General features: G+C 40.5%; 1 protein-coding gene across 3 annotated transcripts in view; it reads right to left on the bottom strand.

The window, feature by feature from the left end:
* Positions 1–12,119: 12,119 nt before the first annotated feature.
* Positions 12,120–23,393, bottom strand: part of SMARCA2 (SWI/SNF related, matrix associated, actin dependent regulator of chromatin, subfamily a, member 2) — a 146,537-nt gene continuing 135,263 nt past the window's right edge. For all 3 annotated transcript variants that reach the window (XM_015426051.1, XM_015426045.1, XM_015426057.1), the window contains 5 exons: positions 20,469–20,574; positions 19,249–19,350; positions 15,615–15,744; positions 14,997–15,139; positions 12,120–13,028 (listed from right to left, as the gene is read on the bottom strand). In XM_015426051.1, the coding sequence (XP_015281537.1) occupies positions 12,993–13,028; positions 14,997–15,139; positions 15,615–15,744; positions 19,249–19,350; positions 20,469–20,574 (517 nt within the window). In that variant the 3' untranslated portion in view covers positions 12,120–12,992. The remainder of the gene's footprint in view (positions 13,029–14,996; positions 15,140–15,614; positions 15,745–19,248; positions 19,351–20,468; positions 20,575–23,393) is intronic.

Here is a 23,393-nt window from a genome sequence, read left to right as displayed (position 1 = left end):
TTAATGGACAAACCTATACAGAATTGGAGCATCCACCTTTAGAAATTTAAACAAGAGCAAACTGATCCAGTACTCTAAAATAACAATGTGTTCATAAATTAAAACCAACACAAAACTGCATCAGGAATTTCATGCCTGCATATATTCTACCTGTGAGCTCAGATGTTCCCTGGGCTCAAAGTATAATGCTGGTCTTTTCAGCATTATACCATTTATGGTCCCCTTGCATCCCACATTTTGGAAGCAAATTCTTTTTTTCCTCCATCTTCCTAGGATAATGTGCCTAATAAGTAGAAAGGAAACCATCACAGAATGCAGCAGATATGCTATAGTCACTTAGGAAACTAAAGAGGATTGTCAAGGGAGGGATCTGAAACCTCCTACCAATTTAAAATAAATCTATGACTTTTAAGCAGGGCATTATGTGTGTGTTTGGGAGACGGTATTCAGTATTCCAGTGCCTTTTTTCAGGGCTCTCCCAAGTCCTGAGGGAGAATTGGTGGAAAACAGTGCAGCCTTATATATATATGAGTACTGGCACCTTAAACACAAACACACACTGCCATTTAGGGCTATAGAGAATGGAAGGCTATATACCCCGAAAGGAGTGATCAATCATCTAAACCAAGGGTGTCAAACATAAGGCCCTTGGGGGCTGGAACCGGCCCGTCCAGGGCTCTTATCCGGCCCACAAACAACTGGCATGAGGGAGGGGACAGATGGTTGCTTGCAGGGAGTGGGTGGAGCCACTCTGTGACTTCAGCACAGTGGAACCGCATCTGCAGCAGTCAAGCAGAAACCCTTTGCTCCAGTGGTAGCCTCACTGGTAAAGTTTGGATCCACCACAACTGCATTCATGCTGGCTTGGGGTTCCAAGGTGTGGTCACACACCTCTCTATTCAGCCTGTAGGTCCAGAGATGCTGTGCCAGATGGTCACAGGGATCAGCATATGCACATAAAAGGGTACAGATGATCTTCTGCTAGGGTCTGCTGGTGGTAGGGCTGCCAGGTCGCCTGGGGGGGCAGGGGTTTGCCTACTCAAGGGGCCCCCAACCCACTGGCCCGAATCCAGCTGGCAGGGGGAACCCTGCCCCCAAAGTGCCCGCATTGGACCAACGTGCCAGGTGTGATGACATCACCCAGAGGTGATGTCATCACGCTGGGCACGTCGCCAAGGGGATGCTCTAGCATTTGGCGAGTTTTCAAGCTGAATGCTTGAGCATCCATTGGCATGTATGTTAATATCCCAGACCAGGAGCTACTCCCCGCCCCCACTGCAATAGGTAAGAGACCTGGCAACCCTAGCTGGTGGCCAGTGCTGCTGCCATATTTACACCCCTCATGCAGCAGCTGTGCTTTTGGCCCATGGGCGCGTTCTTCAGCAGTTTCTCCCACACATTAGGGGCCTAGTCCTGCCACCAAGCATGCAACTTGACAGCTGGGCCTCCCTCCCCCATGGACTACCTGGTGGACTTGTGCACATGGTCCCACTCCCAAATCAGATGATCTGGTGACCTTTGGGCTGGGGGCTGCCGCCACATGGGGGTGGCAGAGTTTGCTGACAGTCTCTGTCTGGAACCCCCAGGATTGCCCCGCCGTGGATTGCCAGGTGGCCTTGGCCAAAGATGGCTGCCACTGTATGGGCATCTCTGGCTTTGCTTGGCCTGGATCCCGCCATGCACATGGTCTTGGACCTGGGCCACCCCCCTTCTGCAGGTGGGGTGTTAGTTCAACTTGTCTTCCTAGTCCCCTTCCATGGTGGCTTGGGGCAGGGGGGGAGCTCACAACACCAGTTGCTTCACATTTATACCCTGGGGCCTGGACTCACAGCATTAATGGGCAGAGGAAGGGGTCTGTCCCTCTCCAGGCAGTGCAGGAACATCTGCCTAGTGCTGCACCACTGGCTCTCTGGTCCATCCATTGGGGTTTTCCTCTGTACAACCCCAGCCTATGGGGCCTTGCAGTGAGAACATGCCACCTTAGAGTTTACTTACCAGCTGCTGTCCTTTGTAAAGTTTATATCTCTGGTACCTGGCATTACATTTTATGGCACAAATGGAGTGGCCCAACAAAGTCAGATTTATGTCAGATCCGGCTAATTGTAACAAATGAGTTTGACTCCTCTGATCTAATGAATATGCTACTCCACCCGTCATTTTTTTAAAACCTTCCTACTCAGTCACAGCCAATTGATTTTTGATTTAGCAATACCCTAATTATTCTCCAGGCCTGAGTTCTGATAAAAGATCACATTCAATCCAAGCCTATGCAGAATTAGGCATGCCAAAGCCTGCTTAAAATCAGGCTGATTAGCTTCTAAAGCCTGATGGACAGAACACAGTTTTTTTTTAAAAAAAACCAGGAGTGGCAGAAGAACAAACAACCCACTTACTATTGAAATAAACAATCAAACTCCACTGATTTTAATGGCTCTGACTTTCGTACCCTAGTTTGTATTGTTTTGCGGTTAGGACAAAGTGCCTAAAATAGACAGAGCAACATCAAGATATAAAATTTAGGCAAAGAGAGCTACTGTCTTGTGGAGATAGTCTGTACAATATGAACTTTGTGCTTGATTTTTTAAAAAACCTAATGATTTTTTAAAAAATCAAACGTAGGTACCAAGTTATGTGTCCAAGAAAGTTGTATTTTGCAATATGTCTAAATTATTCAAATTAAGTGAAATTGCATCTATTTTCTTGCTTTTAAAATTTATTATGTCACAGCTAGTAACTAGGAGGGGCAAAGGACTATGCTGGGGTTTTGTACCATAATCAATTAAAACCTTGTTTCTCCCCACCCATACTTTTGAAGTTGCCACAGGAATTACTCATATCTTCAAATCTATTTTACAATAACAAGGACTAGAAACTTGAATGCCATCACTAATAACAAATTCTTCATTTGCATGGGATTGCAAAACTCACACAGCTTTAGTCACGGACCATGATTTCCAGAAAGTCAATAACCAAAATTTCACAACCTCGAAAGACAAATTTTCTGCTATCAGAATGCATTATGCAAATGACATGTTATACTAATATAGTTTGATTTAATAAATCAATACAATTAGGTCAGCAGAGACACCATTCAGGAGCAATGCATGTCGTCCCAGCTTATTTGACTGACACCAGCAGTAACTTAGACACTCCATCCTGATTATAAAAAAGCAGAACAGAAAATTGAGCTACATTAAAATTAGTGAGAATGTTGCTAATCATTTTAATAGAAGGTGGATTGTACACTTGATTAAGAGGAGCCAAAACAAAACTCATTGGATTCTTATAAAAACAAGGAGGGACGTTCGTTTCTTTACAAATTAAGAGTTGAGGTATGAAGACTGGAAAAATTCAGTGATCATTTGGAGCCCCTTGGAAACTTCCCCTTACATTGAGAACCAAAGATGTCTCTGGAGGGCAAATACTTCACGTCCTTGGCTTGTTTTCTTTTGTTGTAACTGAGGAGAGACAAGGCCTGCACTTTGCACCACAGGCATGGGACCTAAAAAACAAAGGTTCCATTCCTGTAGGTCCTAAATTTAAAAACCCCAGTAGATTAGGTATAAATTCTCCATTTCCATGCAAATGTACTGTGGCCTATTTCCTCTCTGGCTCTGCAAGGGAACGTACAGGACATGCACTCCCCCCAGGTCTCTACAGTCTGCTTACAGGTTCATTAATATGCAGAGAAAAGAAAATGTTAATAGAAAATGGGGAGGGGAGAGAAGAAAGGAAAAATGGAAAGGTAATTTTAGTAAGAACATCTCCCATGATCTTGACATGGAAGAGACCAAAAAGTGTTATGACTCCACCTAATGGAAAGAAGGTGGCAAAAGCTGTCAAGAGAATTTTGTGAATCCTGGTAAGCGATACAGGGTTGATCATCTATCAAACTCTGCATGTGCTGTGCATAGTGGAACCCATGTTAAGCATGTATTACTAGTACAACGATAATCTGATTTGCCTTTGAGGGGGGGGGCGGGCTTTATTTTATTTAAAACATTTCTATGCTGCCTTTCTACCCAACTCAGGATTCCCAAGACAGTGAACATTTCAAACATTAAAAGTGTTTAAAATATAATATGTATAAAATATTTAGAACAATTAATGAAGACATATAAACAGCACAGAAACAATTACTGATAGCAGAATCTCTCTTGCATTTGAATTACTTAGTTTGGAATTTAGGAAGGGAAAACTAGGGAGAAGAGAGCTTTGAACTATTTATCCACTTTGCTCAATGTAGTTTCACTTAATCTTAACACACACACCCTCCCGCTGGTAGAAGTATAGGTTCTCCAGAATTTCTTATCTGGATTTATTTAGATCAACCACCAAACAGCTTACTAGTAAAGGGCTATATTGCCTAACCAATGTTCTGGTTTGGGAGCCCGTATCTTTTACAGGAGTGAACATTCTCAGCAGCAGCTTCCTGGGAGTCAGCTGAAAGCTGTTTCAAGCAACCAAACAGACAATTATATACATGGGCATCACCGGATGGCCAATTCAGAAATCAAATAGATTAGGAAGGCACAAGATGTACCAAAAAAGCAGGAATATATACAAAAACTGATGGAAACAGCGGAAAGTGATAAATTGACTTTGTTGATAAGAGGATCCACAAACTATACATTCCAGAACATATGGAGGCACTTCTATAATTGGTATAATAGTGCAAATGATTATAACCTAAAAATGTAATCCCTAGAGCAAAGTATAGGTTAGAACATTGAGAAAGCAGGTACAGATGTTGGTATTAAGTTACAAAAATGTGAGCTCATAGAAAATAATGATATGTGATATTGTATTAGTTAGAGAATATCTAAGAGGCAATTATTGGAAACATAAGCATTTGATACCCCCGTTTGTGTTATATGTGTGTATGTTCGGTTTGTCTGTTATGAAAAAACAAATAAAATTCTACCCTTTGAGGGTAGATTTTTTTTAAAAAAAGAAAAGAAATCAAATAGATTACATAATTGCAAGCAGAAGATGAAGAAGCTCTGTTCTTTCTGCTAGAACAAGACCAGGAGCTTATTGCGGCACAGTGAAGTTTTAATACTAAAAATTAGAATAAAGATGAAGAAAAACACCAAAACTTTCATAGTGCCAAAATACAATCAAAACAACATTCCTGAAGGGTTTAAAGACCATGTAAAGAACAAATTTGCATTACTGAGTTCAAGTGAACATGCACCAGAAGAACTATGGCTTGAAACCAGAGATATCATCAAGGAAGAATGCACAAAGGATAATAGGGAAATAGCAGAGAAGCCTAAAAAAGAAGAAGATATTATAGCATTGGAGAAGGTGCAGAAAAGGGCAACTAAAATGATTAGGGGGATGGAACACCTTCCCTATGAAGAAAGGTTAATGAGGTTAGCTTGGAGAAATGACAATTGAGGGGTGACATGATAGAGATTTACAAAATTATGCATGGGATAGAGAAAGACTTTTCTCCCTTTCTCATAATACAAAAACTTATGGGTACACAATGAAATTGAGCAGTAGGCTTAGAACAGATAAAAGGAAGTACTTCTTCACCCAATGAGTAATTAACACATGGAATTCACTACTGCAGGAAGTGGTGGCAGCTACAAGTATAGACAACTTCAAGAAAGTGAAGTGAAAGCTTGCAGTGAGAGCAACTGGGAGAAACAAATAATCAGGAGTAGATGAGATATCACTAGAGCTATTTCATGCCATAGAGTCTATCAAAATCTTAACAAAAATATGCCAACAAATGCGGAAAACAAAACAATGGCCCACAGATTGGAAATGTTCGATTTACATTCCAGTCTGAAAAAGGAGATGTCAAAGACTACAACAACTATTGGACGTTCACATTAATTTCTTATACAAATAAAGTTACGCTTATACTCGTACCATACATAGAACAAGAAATACCGAATGTTCAAGCTGAATTCATAATAGGAAGATACACTAAAGATTATATTGCAAATTTACATTTGTTACTGGTGCATACGAAAGAATTTCAGAAGAAACTTTGTGTTTAATAGATTACAGCAAAGCTCCTGTTAGGACAGAATATGGACTCCTGATGAAGGTTAAAGCAGAAAGCACCAAAACAGGATTACAGCTGAACATCACAAAGACAGAAGTAAAGAGAGGGCGGGGCTTTGGTGCAACGAGAATGGTGGAACCGGGAAGAGCTCCTGTGTGACGGCCGGATCAGTGGTTCTTTTAGAGGGGTTTGGGGGATCTCCAATGAGAAGCTTATTGCAAGCTTATTGACTTGGATCCCTTGCACGTGGCAGCAAGTGGGTGGAAGTCTGAGAGCGCCCCAGCACAGGAGCTGATCAACATGCCTATGTCAGACATGGGTGCCGAGTTGTGACTACCCCAGAGGGGAAGAAACTTGAACCTCAGCTCAGCCATAACATCGATGAAGAACACCATGAGTACACTTAAAAGCCACAACAACAGAAAATCTACCTACTTATTGATAAAGCCCCTTTAAAGTTTAAAAAGAGAAAGAAATAGAGGGTGAAGAACTCTTTCTGGTCCCCCCCCCTTCCTCCGGCAGCGGCCACGAAAAGAACTTCAAGTGATTTTAAAATGGCTTCCTGGGGGAAAAAATAAAGAGAAGGCTTTTGTCTGAGACTGTAATAATTTTCCCTGTGGAATAAAAAATTGGAGAAGAATTGGCTTCAGGTGTTTTTGGACTTTAGTGATCTAGAAATGTATAGTCCCTTTTTCTCTTCCTTTTCTCTGGAGCTATAAGCAAAGAATCTGGAATAATAGCAAGACTTTATAAAGATTTACTTCAATTTTAATAAGGAATATAAGCAATTATACTTTAATAATTGGAGTATTTTTAAAGGAAGAAAGGAGAACTGAACTCTTTATACATTATATTCTCACAACATCTTATGTTTGTTTGTTCAACTGTAAAGTACATTTTGTTTTGATTGTCATCTTCTGTAATGTAACCAATTGATAAGTTTCTTGAACTCTGTCTCTCATATGACTAAAACAGCTAAGTTTTGTTAATATCAGTGGGTGTGATTTGTAAAATCATTCAGAAAAAGAACCTTGAGATTCTTTGGTTTTAACATATGGTTTTAAAAATGGATGACATAGATAGATAACAACTTATGATGTCAGAGGTTGTATTTTCGTTTCAAGACCTCAAAATTTTAATCCAAAACTCGATTGTTGCTGCTGTAAACACAGCAGTGAAATAACTTTTTGCCTCTAAGCAAGACAAAATGGATCTGCTACAACAACAAACATCAAGCAAGATAGAGGAAGGCCAGCCACAATGGAAGGAGGAGAAGCAAGGACACTTCTATATAGAAGATATAGAAGAAACCTATAATCTAACTGATATGGTCTACAAAATGAAACCAACACCTCCAAATAAAAATAAAACTTTTGTAGAAGTTCACCTGAGACTCTATAAAGACACCAATACTGATGAAGCCCACAAAACATTGATTTATATACCGACCCAGAGAGAGAGAGAGAGAGAAAAGCAATTTATGGAATTTCAAACCACTTCAATAATTGACTACAGATGGCTATTCCCAGAAAACAACTTCTACACCTATAAAGAAAAAAGACACAGAATTAAGACTTTAAAACTTAAGAAGGGAAACCAGAAAAAGAAGGAAGGAAGGAAGGAAGGAAGGATTGGAAAGCTACAACTTCTGAGAGAAATCTAGAGACTTATAATGGACTAAGATCCTAAAGATGGACTAAAAAATGAGCTGTGAGAGAGAAAGAGAGAGAGAGAAGAAAATAAGAACCATACAACCACATATAGTTAATGGAAGAGTATGCTAAAATACTTACGACAAAGGTTAAATTAGTAGAAAATAAGATTTATATATCTATATCCTTGCAAAATATTGTATACACAAGGTGGAAAACTGACAGTTTTAGATTATGTATGAGGTAGATTAATAGGGGAAAATGATGTGTTAATCTGTTTGTCTTGAAAATAAAAAAAATTACAAAGACAGAAGTAATGACTAGTGAGGAATTACACAATTTTAAGCTTGACAATGAAGAAATTGAAATTGTTAATGATTTTCTATTCCTTGGCCCCATCATCAACCAAAATGGAGATTGCAACCTGGACATCAGAAGGACATTGAGATGGGAAGGGCGGCCATGAAAGATCTAGAAAAGACCTTAAGTATAAGGATGTGTTGCTGGCAACCGAGATCAAGATAACTCATATAGCAGAATCCCCCAGTATGTATGGGTATGAAAGTTGGACAATGAAGAAAGTTGGTAAGAAGAAAGTTGATTTATTGAAATGCGGTCTTGGAGGAGAGTTTTATGGATACCATGGACTGCCAAAAAGACAATAAGTGGGTTCTAGATCAAGTGAAGCTTGAACTCTCCCTAGAAGCTAAAATGATTGAACTGAGGCTATCATACTTCAGTCACATTATGAGAAGACAACTCAAAGGAAAAGACAATAATGCTAGGAAACATTGAAGGCAGCAGGAAAAGAGGAAGATCTAACATGAGATGGATTGACTCAATCTAGGAAGTCACAGCCCTTAATTTGCAAGATCTGAGCAAGGCCTAATGGTTGGATGTTTTGGAGGTCATTAATTCATGTTGCTGTTGCTGTTAGCCATTTAGTCATGTCCGACTCTTGGTGATTCACAGGCACTTACACACACACATCACTAATCTGGTGTCAAATCTTTTCATCTTCTGGAGGAAACATGCAGGCAGCCATTTCCAGGCTTGATTTTACAGACCTGGATTTATGTAGAATTGTCCTCAGTAATTTTCTAGTGTCACAGCAAGCCAGGAAACCACCGAGAAGCCCTGCAGATCAGTGCTCCAAACCAAACTGAGTATGGAAACAGATCTGTCCTACTGGATGTGCCAAGAGGTATCCAGCACCAGATGGTGTGTGCCTAGGATATTTCATGCCCATTGCCTAACAGGTAGTCAATGCTGTCCCCACCACCTGTTAAGTGGGAAGGGAAGAGGTGGCTGGTACTGTTATAACATTAGGACAGGACACACATTGTAAAGAGGCCATAATCTTGTTCTAGCCTTCCAATTTCCTGTGTTTGGATGAAGGAGCCAAACCTGATGACTTTGTCTATACTTGAGCTGCAAATGAATGCAGAAGCCAATATTAATGTACATGCTTAACACTATATTCCTATTGCCTTTCAATACGTTAAGACGTGATCACAGCTGGGAATCTTACCAAGCATGCCCACATGATGTTGGAGTACTCTCTGTCCACTTTCTATACAAATCTGGTCCCCAGTTCAAGTTTGAAAGTAGGCTTCAGCTCACATCAAAGCAGTATTTTCTTCCAATGGCATGTATCTGTGGACAATTGTCTAAGTGATGCCAATATCCACAGTTCAGCCATTCTTGGATTCTATAGTTTAGAAGCTGTAAACAGACCACTAAATTATTTTATGCTGCAATTTCTGTTAGAGGCAACTGTGTGCTGGGCAAGGAGTTGGGGCTTGAGGATGAATGGGCTGTTCGATAGTGAGACTCGGAGGAGTTTGGGGCATTTGACTTTGTTGCTGTGGTCATCATTATATATTTAGGGAGATGAACAGAGCCAGAGGACAAGAGTATATGGGGCTGATCAGAGAAATGGCCTTTGTGGCAGAACTCTGAGCAATGGTAAATCAGAAACTGCTTTTCTGCCATGAAAATCAGAATCAGAGTAATACAGAAATTAAAAAAAGAACAGTTGACATGTATTAGTGAACAGGATGATTGATTATTCTATTGCTGGTAAGAGAGAGGCAGCATATTTCTGAATACCAAATGCTGAGGACAAACTATGGTAGATGACTCTCACATTCATGCTTTCTCAGTGGGTTTCTCAGAGCCATTTGTCTGGCCACTGTTACAAACAGGATGTTGGATGGGACTAGACAGAACCTTCATCAGATCCAGAAGTTGTCTTTTTACAAGCACGTAGAGTAATGTGATGATATAATGTGTTATTCTAGCAAGGTAATTTTTTATGTTTCTAAAACTGGATCCTAAACTCCAAATTATTTCCCCCCCTTAGGACTGTAAGCTGCTTTGGATCCCCTTTGTGGAGAAAAGTGGGATAGAAATATAAAAAAACATTGGTGTGTGTGTGAATGTGTTGTTACCTATGGTGTTTCCCTTCACCCACCACCCCACGATAATTAATTAATTTCCCTTACCTGTTCCCATCACCCGTGGCAAAGGTTCTCTACTTAGAGAAAACTAAAACAATGCACACCTGATATGAGCATATCAACATATTTTCCACAAATACAAGTAGCAATCTTGCCAGTAGCTAAGAAAACTTAATTTGAGGAAATGAGTCAGTCTCTTCATTTTTTCTTCCTACCAGCACTAACACAACCTGGGGAAAGAAGTGCAAAAGGGAGAGACTTACCTTTTCAAAACAGATATTTAATTTAAACCTCTTTTTAAAAGGAAAATAAAATAGCTGTAGTACAACTCATCATAGGTCAGGTCATGGTGCCCTATGATTAGTTAGAACAAAATGGTTTTGTGTAGTTTTTGATCAACATTCATGTGGGTGACATACATATTTGTGTAAGATCAGGGTGTTTTTGATGTTTTTAAACCTTGATTTATATGCAATATTGTATTTCTTTTAGGATGGATGCATTAAGAAATCCTCTGGATGTTCTCTGTCTATATCCCATGTAAAGGATGTTTAAGTAATCTTCCTATTACAGGCACGATGTTCTGTGCCAATCTTCTACTATGACAGACAAACCAGAATTTTCATTAAAAGTACCATACAGCATTATAAAACTCAAAAGTTCCATGTGTAGCATGTTGTACAGGCAGAGTTCCTACATCAAGTTCCCTGCCTTTTCATGATCTGGGGCAGTTCTGCAACAAGAGAGAAATATCTATGGAACCAACCCTGAAACCAAAGTCAACAGGAAGCTTCTTGCATGTGCAGGAATTTTATATAATTAATCTCCTTTACTCAAAAACACCTCCTGTAATGGGCTGTGTGGGAATTCCTCCCCACCTCCGCCTCCTGATTTTTTTTTACTGGGAATAAATTTGGAAAACTGTTTTCTTACAATATACTCCACCTCCATTCTTTTCTTTTTTTTTGAGGAAGGATTGCACAGATCTACCCTCCTTACACACAACATATATATATACCCCAGAGAGCACTTCGGTCAGGGTCACAAAACCAACTGACCCTCCCAGGTCCTAAGGATGCCAAGGCTGGCTGCAACCAGGGCCAGGGCTTTCTCGGTGGCGGCTCCATACTGGTGGAATGAGTTCCCTGAGGAGATCAGGGCCCTGTGGGACCTTTTACAGTTCCACAGGGCTTGCAAGATGGAGCTCTTCCATCAGGCTTTCAATTAGGAGCCACCACCACCACCATCATCACCATCATCACCACCACTATTATTACCATCATCGCCTGGTGCCTGGTTCACTACTGTCAGCCTGTGCCCGCCGATTAGATATGAAAAGACCAACAACCTGAATACTTAAACAATCTATAGAATGTATACCACCCTCTATATGATAGTACAAACCCTACTAATAACACTTTAATGTTGACATAATATGGTTTTAATTAATGGTTTTAGAAGTTTTATGATATTTGAATGTTATTATGTTTTACTTGTGTAAGCCGCCCTGAGTAGGCTGTTTTACTTGTGTAAGCCGCCCTGAGTCTGCTGAGGCAGGGAGGTCAGGGTACAAATTTGAATAAATAAATAAATAAAATGTGCAAAGAGAAGAGCACATACCCACTTCCACCACCATAAACATCAGACTACTAGTTGGGCTAATGTAAAGCATACCTAGAAAAACCTAGGTAAAAACCTGACTAAATTGTAGGAGAGCTATGTTGTGTCCCCTAGCCTTCTACTGGTCTACTCTGTTTTAAAGAGCAAACTGGAGGCTATTAGGTCACATTACCTTCCAAAGAGCCATCTAGAAGGATGTAATCAGGTGATACTGCTGTGGAAGCAAGAGGCTCCTGGGCACAGACATTTATGTCAAGAGTATCCTTGAGAGCTAGCAAAAAGAACTGAAGATGAAGTCCAACACCACCAGGGCTTTTTCTTAGGAGAATATTAATTACACATCCTTCAAAATTTCTGGAATTTTATTTGCCTCAGGCTTATGACTTGCAACCAAAGACATTGTGCAAAGAAAGCAAAGATTAAGTACACTTTGGGGAAAGGTGGCAAACCACATTGGTAACACAAAAGATAATGTGATGAAAGAAGCCATTCATTACACTATATAGATTGCAATATTCAATAGCATTTTAAACCCAACTTTTTAAAATCAAGAAAAAAAGCAAAAGAAAAAAAAGCAAAGTTTACAGTAGACATACATTTCTTGTATGCAGTTCAAAAAGCATTTTTGCCAAGAGATCATTGAGCGTAAAGTGAAGCAATGAATGGGACAGGACAGGGTAAAGTCTACCTACTGTACATTTAGAGGCTCTTAAACAAAATTACATATGTGTACCACAGTGAAAAAAACAAATACAGAACTAATAAAACCTTGAAAACTGCCTGATGAAAAATAAAATCACCAGTTGCTTTTAATGGCTTTTCCCGGTTAGCAATGCTACAAAAGACATTTTTTAAAATCTTTCTGATGCATATTGATAGCATCGAATCAAATATTGAAACCAGGAACAGTCAAACCATTAGTAAGCTAAACCCAACCCATAGAAATATACTATCAACCCATGTATTATTTTCCAACAAAAGTTGTTTTTTGCCCCTTACTTTGTTTTTCTTTTTTTATTTTTGAGGCCCATTTGGTCACAGTATGTTACATTTTTTTTCTTTTTTTCTTTTTACACCATGATATCATATGTTTGTCTGGCACTACCCTAAAGCTAGTTTATAGATGATGAAAATACAGAAACACCCCAATGCCTATCTGACAAAATGAATTCACTGGGTGTAAAACGACAGAAGGGAAGAAGGTTCTCAGTTCAGAAAACTGGACCGTCTGCATCACTCGTCATCACTGGCGCTTGCTTCTGACTGGTCCTGAGAGGCAGGAGAAAAAAATGGTAGAAGCTGATTTTGGAAGGCAAGAAGAAAAAAACAGAAACTACTTAAAGGCTAATATTAGAACTATAATAAAGAAACAAGATGAAATCCAGAGACAACTGGACATGTAAGTCCCACTGAAAGCATTAACTGTTCACTTAAGCCCTATGGAATTCAATAGGCAGACATGCACTTGTATCAAGGCTGAGAATGGCGGAAACAGCAGAGAGTTATGCACATGTTGCTATGACTCTGGATACACTGCACATAATATACAAGCCTAAGTATGGGTTTTCACCTGGGAATGAGAATGAGGTTGCACTTGGTGTTTCACATGAATTATGGAGCTGCTGGATTTCCTCCACCAGACGGGAGGTTTTTGTATACCTTATGTAGCTGATCTGCAAGAGGAAAGTTGTTTCCACAAGCAGAATGCAGTTCTTGGACTGATTCCTTATAATTTCCTTATATAGGCATTTTGTGCTCCTTTCTGTGCACCTCAGGGCTGATACACATTATAGTAATCACTTGGAGAGTGCCTCAGTTCTATCCTCATGGAGACTGTTGCCATTTTGAGGTCCACTGCTCGGCCAACACTTACCATGCAAATGGGAGAAATTCTCTTTGCTACTAAAGACCCTCATTTTGGTTATTTGTGTTGGCCTAGTTGGTAATATTGAAAGCATGATCTCCATGACTCGTTTTACTATCCCTAATGCCAAAGCAATGATTCCAGTCCCAGGGACTGTCATTCTACTCTTAGAGCTGTCATTCCAGGCCCAGGACAGGTTTCTCCCAAGCCATTATGCATTTTCATTGCAACTTTTCTGTACTTTAATGTATTTCAATGAAGCCTATGCAAGTCAACTGGCATTCATGGCTCCCATCATATCCAGTGGGTCTTCGGCAATCTCTCACTGTTCCCAATGGGTATACGTGTCATTAAGTATGAACATGCACTGTATTGTGGTTGTGAAGTAGCATATGTAGCTCAATCTCCTGTGTTTTTAGTTAAAACCGTGTCCCTTAATTCAATGACATCACCAATGCTCCCTCTAAGCTGTGGAGGCTTGTGAGCAACTGGCATTAAAGTTGTGAGCGAGCGACTGGGCTGCTGCATTAGTTGGCTCTCTGGAGCCATCCTTCCTGAGCTGAGACAAAAATGTGTGAGCCAGAGGCCAAAAAACTGTGAGCTAGCTCACACTAACTCAGTTTAGAGGGAACACTAGAAATCACCCCAGTTAAGTTTGCAGAGGAGTCCAGCTGAGTTATTGATAAAGACATTTAAAAAAAAAAAAGAGTTGGCTGGTTTGTGAGCACCTGTACCATTTTTGACAATTTATTTGAAGAGCAAGTTTCTCCTGCCACAAACTGCAATTGAAAATTTTCTATGTTTCAAAAGCAGTTTGTCCATATAACCTATGAGGTCTGACTGTCAGGAAACCAAAGTCCGAATGTGAACTGTGCATACTCATCTAGTCATGCGGTTCTTTTGAATGAAATTCAGCAAAACAAGTTCTTTCTTTCTTTTTCGCTGTTACACATATAGTAGTTAATCTTAGTACTTAGACTGGCTGCGAGACAGTGGGCTAACAATGCATTCTGAATTTTTTTAAAAAACCTTTCTCCTTTGATTTACAAATTCTTGTTACATTTTGGAAACTGACTTGGAAAATTCTACCAGTTTCCAGAGAGATTTGTAATGGGGACTGGTGTGCGTGTGTGCATCTATTTTTGAGAAGCATAATTGTGCTGTTTCCTGGATCCCACCCATGAGTTGAAGTACTCCATCTTAATGAATGTGAAGAGCCCAAGTTGTACACTTGACAAATTTCTTATCTAAGAATTCTGAATATTCAAAACTTTAGTATTCAGAGTCTAGTAAATACAGCAAGATGGCAATGAATGGCACGTGCAGGAGAAACCACTGTGAATACATTTATTACCCCTGTAAGCAAAACTTACATTTTCTTCTTGATCCTCATCAGTGTCATCATCGCTCACCACTGGTTTGGCTTTTACCCGGCTTTGGCGCTTCTTGCCTTTTCCTTTGTCTCGGTTTTTCTCATCTTTTTTGTTGAGCTTTATTTTCACTTTTACAGATTTGGCTGGAAAATAAAAATTGGGAGAATTTAGTGGCTAAAAGCAATATTTATATTTTCTCAACCATTAACAATCATCTAAGAAGTCAAACATACAGCTTATCCTGAAAAGGATCCCCTCTACATTTGAGCATACAGACAAAAAATTACAAAAGAGAGAATTAAATTTCAATATGTCGATCAAATAGATCAATATTGATCTATTTGAAATCATCTGGCCAAAAGAAGGTCTGGAAAACAGGAATCCAACTCCTACAATCATCAGGAAAACAAGAACAAGAAAAATATTTACAAGGGTACACAGTATAGCCTTCTCTAAAATGAGCTTGTTTATGGCAAAGATCAGGGACAAGGCCAGGAGCAATACAATCAGGCCAGAGTATCCCCTGTCATTTGTCTGTATCAAGACATCTTTCTTCCCAGGCAGAAAAAAACTGAATACCAAATCAGACCTATTTCAGATTTGAATGCACAAACTTACATTCTGACTCTGACTCATCTTCCTCATCTTCCTCCTCCTCATTACTTTCTTCCTCACTTTCATCTTCTTTGGCAAGCTTCTGCCGTGCACTTTTGAACACTGACTGGAGAACAATGGAATCCTCATAGATCTGTAGCATGAAAGCAAACCTGCATCAGAATTGCAAGCTGTGCTTCATCAAAAATTCACAGCATGGAACTTTATTTTCTATGCAAACCCACAGAGAGCATGGCTTTTCTCCCCTATTACAAGTCATAAGTCTTGTTGCATGAATTTTACAGGAAATGCCAATGTTAATTTTTCATGCAATAAATGAAGGGGAAAACACACTTCAGTGACAACCCAGCACAAATATAAAGCTCTGTGTTATATTAATTTTCGAATTTTGAAGCACCACCTACTCTTATGTTTGAATTATTTCATGTTTTTATTACTAATGTTGTTTGATTCTTCAAAGAAAAGTTCTAATTAAGATTTAGATTACAGCCTAACAATATATTCAAGCAAAACAAATTTCACTAATCTGATAGTAATTATTAACAGTAAAAACAAAACAGCCCATATTAGCCCAAAATGGGTTTATTTATGTGGTAAGAAGCTCTGAACTGTCATACAGAAATAAGGTAGAGCCCTCTCAATGAGCAACAAGCCATGGTATCACACATTCCTCTTCCGTGTATGCAGTTCTCTTTACACTTTCCCCGGGGCCTTTATCCATGGTGAAGAGTTATGGTTACACTGATCCTAGCATTCATTAACACTAATCACAGTCCCTCATAACCAGGCTTAACAAATGGAAACTTAATATGTTGTCGAAGGCTTTCATGGCCTGCGTTCATTAGGTTTTACAGTGCCAAGACCATGGCCATACAGCCCAGAAAAATCTACAACAAATGGAAACTTAGTTACCATTATCTATCATAAAGGTCAGTGGACATGTAACCACTTAAACATGGATAAAACACGGGGCACAAGGTAAGAGAATCTGCACATGCAAGGGGAAGTATCCGCCATCAAGGGAGGTTTGGCCATTATGGCCACCTGGAAGATAACCGGTAGGTCAGTGGTCTTGGGTGTGTGTGCCTATCCTGCCCCCTATGGACTAGGGGAAGAATGAGACTGGCCAGGCCAGAATGTACCAGAAGTAGTGTCACAGCAAAACCCCACCAGTTATTTCCTTTAAAGACCTAACTGGCCTAGGACCAGGATATTTAAAGGACTGACTGTTCTCATAACTACTTGCTCATCTATTGAGGTAACTTTCAGAGACCCTCCACCTTCTGAATTGAGTGCAAGGGGTGGGTGGTGGCTACAAACGACAAGGGGCCTTCTCTGTTGTTTACTTCATTTCACAAGATACAGCGGAATGGGGAAGATCCAACCATCATCTAAACAGACTTCCTCCAGTTTATGTGGCTCTTCCTCCAATAGAGGAAGACTTCAAACTAGAACCAAAAGGAAAGATGGAGTATAAATATAGAAATGAATAAATATATAAAGACACAAACTTTGCTCAGTGGAGTGATGGGACAGAGGTAGCCTCCACCCCAACATTACTGAGATCATATTTATTTATTTATATGATTTATGTCCCGTCCTCTGTGATTGGGCTCAGAACAGCTTATGAGGTCACATAGAATATTGTGACAGTAAAACAACACACAAAATTCAACAATTAAATTCTAAAATTTAAGATTGAAAAAGTTCAAAATTTCATATAAAAAACCAGAGTAAAAGTTGTCTCGGTAGCAACACTCGGATGTAAACCTTCTGAGTGGTGTTGTGAGGTACCAAGCCACTAACTACTAGGTTAGGACTGTCAGCAGGGGAGGCCAAGAACTGGAATTTGGACCCCGCCTCAGCTAAAAGCCCAGTGAAACAGCTCTGTTTTGCAAGCCCTGAAGAATTGTAACAGATCCCACAGGGCCCTGATCTCAGATGGGAACTTGTTCCACCAGGCTAGCCAGATGTCCTTTGGGCCAGGGACAATCAGAAGATGTTGATCAGTTGAGCACAAGGCTGCGGGGCACATATGGGGAGAGACGGTCCCTGAGATATGCAGGTCCCTGGCTGCACAGGGCTTTAAAAGTTAGTACTAGAACCTTGAATTGGATCCAGTACTCTATACGCAGCCAGTGCAGTTGGTGGAGCACCGGCTGAATGTGTGCCCACACAGGCATAGCTGTCCGCATGCATTCTGCACTAACTGCAGTTTCCGGATCAAGTTCAGGGGCAGCCCCATGTAGAGCGAATTACAATAATCAAGCCTGGAAGCGACCGTTGCATGGATTATTGTAGCTAGGTCCTGGGAAGTGAGAATCAGTTGCTTGACCAGCCAAAGATGATAGAAGGCTGATCTAGCAACGGAGGCAACCTGGCCCTCCATTGAAAGCAAGGAATACAAGATAACTCCTAGAGTCTTCATTCGTAGTGCAGAAGGCTGATCTAGCGATGGAGGCAACCTGGGCCTCCACAGAAAGCTACAAATACAAGATAACCCCTAGATTCTTCAACCATGGCGCTGGCACCAAAGGCGCCATGTTGAGGGCTGGAAGACGGATTTCCAATTCCCCATGACTCAGGTACAGGACCTCCGTCTTCATTGGATTGAGTTTCAGTCAGCTTTGTTTAAGCCAATCCACCATGGCCTGTAGTGCCCTCGCTAACACCTCTGGGGTAGAGTATGGCCGGCCATCCAGCAACAGATAGAGCTGGGTATCATCAGAGAAGGTGCATATAGATATCTAAATTTTATATCTATCTGAGCAAAATGCACATGGTTGTTACATTTTTATTTGATCTTTCTTTCAAGGAGCTCGGGGTGCAGGCCCATAGCCACAGTGGGGCATTTGGGGGTAGAGTCCCAGCACAGATGAGCCCTGTCTCACCCCGGGAGGATGCCAGACCCCAACCCCAGGTGTGCTTCTCCCCAGCAGCAGCGGGAAGGCTGGGGAAGGAAAGAGAGAGAGAAAGCATGCCTTCTTTCTCTTTCTCTTTCCTTCACTAACCCCCCCCCACACTGTTGGGTAATCTAATTGAGTTCCCCACTCCCCTGCAACAGTACCCTGGCCCCTACCCCCACCAGCCAAAAAATTCTGGCTATGGGGCTTTCGGGACGGTGTACATTTCTTTCCTTCCCATTCACACAACAATGTGGGCAAAATAGGCTGAATGTGGGTGAGATAGCATGAATAGAAGCTGTACTTGCATAGAAGATCCACATGGTATCCTAGTCATAATATGTGGCAATCACATGTATCATGCTCCCAAAAATGCATGTTTGGTGTGCCCTTGTTCCTCATGAATGGAATACCAATGCAACATTTGCAGAGGGCTAATAGCTTGCTATTACATAGGCTAAAATTAACTAAAGCAGAAAAGTAAATAATAAATCTGCCATATATAATGGACAAACACATTACAAACCAAGGATCAGAGGACTCTCAGGATTACCTGCGGATACTAGCATCCTCCAGATGAAATTAACAGCTAACCAAAACCACATGGATTTATAGTAGGAATGCAATTTAGTTTAGCAAAAGTATTCATAAAACAGGATTCTTGGTGACCAATACAAAATGGTCACCCACATTACAATATTCTTAACAATAAAGAAAAATAATTTGAAGCAGACCTGTGATCCTTCCAAGTTGAAAGTCTGAGCATTGAGACACAACAAATTGATGTCCTTCTCCAGGTCACCTAGACTGCGGTATTTATGGTTACGGATTCTTTCCTATTGTGTATATAAAGATCAAAACAGAATAAAAATTCTCCATATGATGAGCGGAGGGAACTAGATCACAGTGATTGGAACAGCAGGGCTGTTAAGTGATGTCAATTTCAGCTCCTTCAGCGTCAAAGGAGGAATGGAAATTGAGGACTGAATAAACAGCCATCCTGGGCAACGAAAGGCTAATTCACAAAAATGTGGTTTAATGCAGCTATAGGCTCAATAACATAATTGTAATAATAACCCTTCAAATATGGTAGCCATGATGATAGCAAATAGCCACATATGACCAGTTAGACTTGAAACTATTTGCAGTACGGTAGACTACAGCGGCACGTAGGCTGCTTGATGAGATCTGTAATTATGTGTGAACATGTCCATGGAAAGTAGGGTTACCAGGCCTAGCAACCAGTGGGAGACCCGGGGGTGGGGGGAGCTGGTGACAGCATGACACCACGTCTGGGTTTACTCAGAAGTGACGTCATACCTCTCTATGAATTAGTCAGAACTCTATGGTAAAACCACAGAGGTTTTGGTGATGTCATGCCATCAGCCAGTTTTTACATTTTTCTTCTGCTGCTGGACTACATGGTGATGGGAAATGCCAGCTTGGGGTGGAGGGATCCCCTGGGTCTCAGGGGCTGGCCCTCTTTCTTGACAAAGAAACAGCTACTATTACTCTGCATCTATGTGCTGTGGTGGAAGAAAGTGGATTCTTTAAACTGGCCCATGATAAACATGCTCATCGTATATTTGAGAACAGCTCTCGTAAAGCCTCTCTCCAAACATGTTCTGGGTTTCATGCTCCACCAAACTGGGTTGTTATAAGCAAGGCACCATCCATAATAAAGCATAATAAAGAATCTTGGGTTCTATTACAGATAACCCACCACTGTAGAGCAAACTTCCAGAGTTCATACAGCTGTCTTGCTGATAGATTAGTTTGTACTCTGAAGAATTTGTTTAAAGCGAACTGTTGACAGTGAAGTATTACACACATGGAAGATTCACAGCAAGCAGTATTTTATATTTACAGTGTGTGCAAGAGTGTAGAATCCAGATACTGATCACTTGGGCTCCTGCTGGAAAGTGCAGTCACATACAGCAGAAGTGATGCTCACCTTTATTTTTTTGAAGTCCACCGGCTTCCTAATTAACTCATAGTACTCTGGGTATTCTTTCCTGGAAGGTAGCTGGATGAAAACTTCACTTAACTGTCGTCCTGAACTGTTAGAAAAGACAAAAACAATTGCAAAGAATCTTTGTAACTCCATTGTGAAAGGGACTGTACCTCCAAGTAATTTGGGACCATGCTTTCATAAATAGAGATGATGAGCAAGGAAGATAACGCTGGAAAAATCCTAGTAAGAAACCAGAAAAAAACCCATTCAACTCTTGCCCTCCTTGGGAAACAGCTAAACAAAACACTGGCTTTGAAAAATTCTAAGAAGTCCCTACTGCCATAGCTATTCAAAAATGGAACTCCTGTTGTTTCAGTGTCTAGAAAGCTTGGCAGATTTTCCTGCCATAGCATTTACAGCTGACATCTTGGATTTGTGCCTCAGAGAGAACAAATGCTTGCTTTGAATTTCCCAAACTGCATTTGGAATTGTCCTGGAGCTTCATACAGCTATTAACTGCCATATGACAGAAAGCTTAAATGTATGCCGAACACTTTCACAATTTTAGCATCATCATCATACATTTATATACAGCCATTTGACTGCTTCTGTCCACATCTACAGGAATAATGCATGTATTGTGTGAGACCACAGTTTATCTATTCCTGAACAGGTCAACCTCAGGTCATTCCCTTGTTAAACTGGCTCCTTGCTGTTCATACACATCGAGGTAAACAATGCACTTAAGCCACCACTCTACCTGTACCTACCACCTGCACAAGGACATTCATCACTGAAAAATGGGGACAAGATTGCTGAAAACTGGCCATAGGCTTCAAATTGTGGCTATTCAAGTTGTGGAGTACTACCTTGCATGTGGCTTTATAAGATGCTGCAGCTACCAGTAATTTTGACAAGGAAAAAGGGCAGCTGTGAATTTGACCTACATCCACTGTTCAAGTTGTAGAAATGCAGCACCACCAGTTAAGGCTTTCTCTGGCAGGAATCTGGCCTAATGAAAGGGCAACAGTGTGTAAGAACATAAATACACAGCAGATTATCTTGTTTACATTCCTACAGCAGCAACACAGTACTGAGTTTTACCCTTAGCACACACACCCCGCCCCAGGAGGGCTCCTCCTCTTCATAGAAGGATTCCATCTCTAAGTCCCTTTCTGTAAGTGAATATAGTTAAAAAAAATCACACTAAACATTCTTTTCTAGCAAAAATGCTGCAGTGGTTACAACTAAAGGTATGCTGAAAGAAAACTATTATTTATGAATATGCTATTGGGTTGCTCTCTATATTGTTGGTTTCATACAAATCTTAAAAGGAATAAATATGAAATCTACCAAACATGAAAAGCATGCGCACTTTTTCTCTTCTGGTTGCCTAGCAACTAGCAGGTTATATGCTGAAGAGCAATACGACCTGCATAAATTAGCAGAATCTGCCAAAAGATGAGTGGCACCTCTGTACTACAACCACATTGCCTCGGCATTGGGGTTTTTCACACATAAACAAATAAAAACAGCAACATTTTTTTTAAAAAAGAAAACATCCTTTCATTTTAATCTTGGCAGGTGATGAATCTATCTTTGCTCAAAAACACTGTGTGGTGTTTTAAGGGTATTAGCATGGAGAGCTATTCCCAGTGGCATGAACAAGCAATTAATGTTATGGTTTAAGGTGTACATTGATTTGACAGGTTGAATTCTCTGGGCATTGTGCAGCCAGAGGAACTTCCAGTCTTCCTTTACTAGAAAAACTGAGCAACACTTATTCATTCACCAATTTAACACCATACCAATTTCAAACCACACACACAAGAATGTGAAGCGTTCCTCCTCCTTCTGTGGGACTCATTTGATGAGCTTGTCTCATTTGCGTACTCTGTATAAGCACTGAACTGGACTACATATGTTAAACAGTAATTGCCATCTGCAAGAGGTGGCATGTGTGCAGAAAGTTGCATTCTCATGGAATGCAAGTAGAAAGTGCGAATGAGCTGGGCAGCTCTACCCCACAAGGCAAGCCAGTGTCCCTCCCGATACAGCATCAACAGCTCATTTGCACTATAGCAGCTATAACAGCACCCTTGGAGACTTGAGGGCTCCCCAAATGAGTGACCCGAATCCTGTACATATTCAGATTACAAGGCAAAGGGGCAAGCTCACTGCACAAACATCTACAGAATAGAATAACTATCTCAGTGAGTTCCCATGCAAAATCTGCATATCTTAACAGTGTCAGACAGCAGTTCTCTGCATGGAATGGCACACACAGTAATAATTAAGGAAGCTGTGGGAAGTAGAAATCTAGGATGGTCAGAGGTAAACCTTTAGCCCCACCCTTCAACCTCTAGGACAAGAGACGCAAGGAGAGTTAAAGTATGTGCTGCCTTTGCTCACAGAAACAAACTAATTTTGAAAAAAAGCAATTCCATCAATTGGCTGCCTAGTAGTGCTTGTTTGTTCCAATTTAATTAATTATGCCTTTGCCAAGCTTGTATTAAGGCTCAAATGTTCTAATGATAGAGCTTTGGAATCCCACATTCTATGACCGCAAAGCTCAAATTCTCAACTAAAATAACATACAAAGTTGATAAATGTTGTTCAATGCATATTCAGGTGAAAACCCTCTTAAATAAGCAATCAGAAGCGGTGGTGTGTCATAACCAACAATGCTGCAAGCAAACTATGCTCTCATCAAAATGACAGATGGATCAAGTACAAGCAGGAACTCCGGACAACGCTATGGAACCTTGCCTTTCAACTTTCCAATCTGTCAGGATGACAGTAAAAGTCCTAAACTCTTTATGAAGGGCAAAACCAGAGGAGACAGAAATTTGCCACTTTATCCAGAAAGTGTGTATTGGAGCAAGAGCGGATCCTTGGTCTTCATGCATGCTTAGTAAAGCAGCA

The sequence above is a fragment of the Gekko japonicus genome, unplaced genomic scaffold, assembly GCF_001447785.1.
Source record: "Gekko japonicus isolate JY-2015 unplaced genomic scaffold, Gekko_japonicus_V1.1 scaffold31, whole genome shotgun sequence".
In the NCBI taxonomy this organism is placed as follows: Eukaryota; Metazoa; Chordata; class Lepidosauria; order Squamata; family Gekkonidae; genus Gekko; species Gekko japonicus.
Note: the sequence above shows the minus strand (reverse complement) of the source record. Positions and strands in the feature narration are given on the sequence as shown.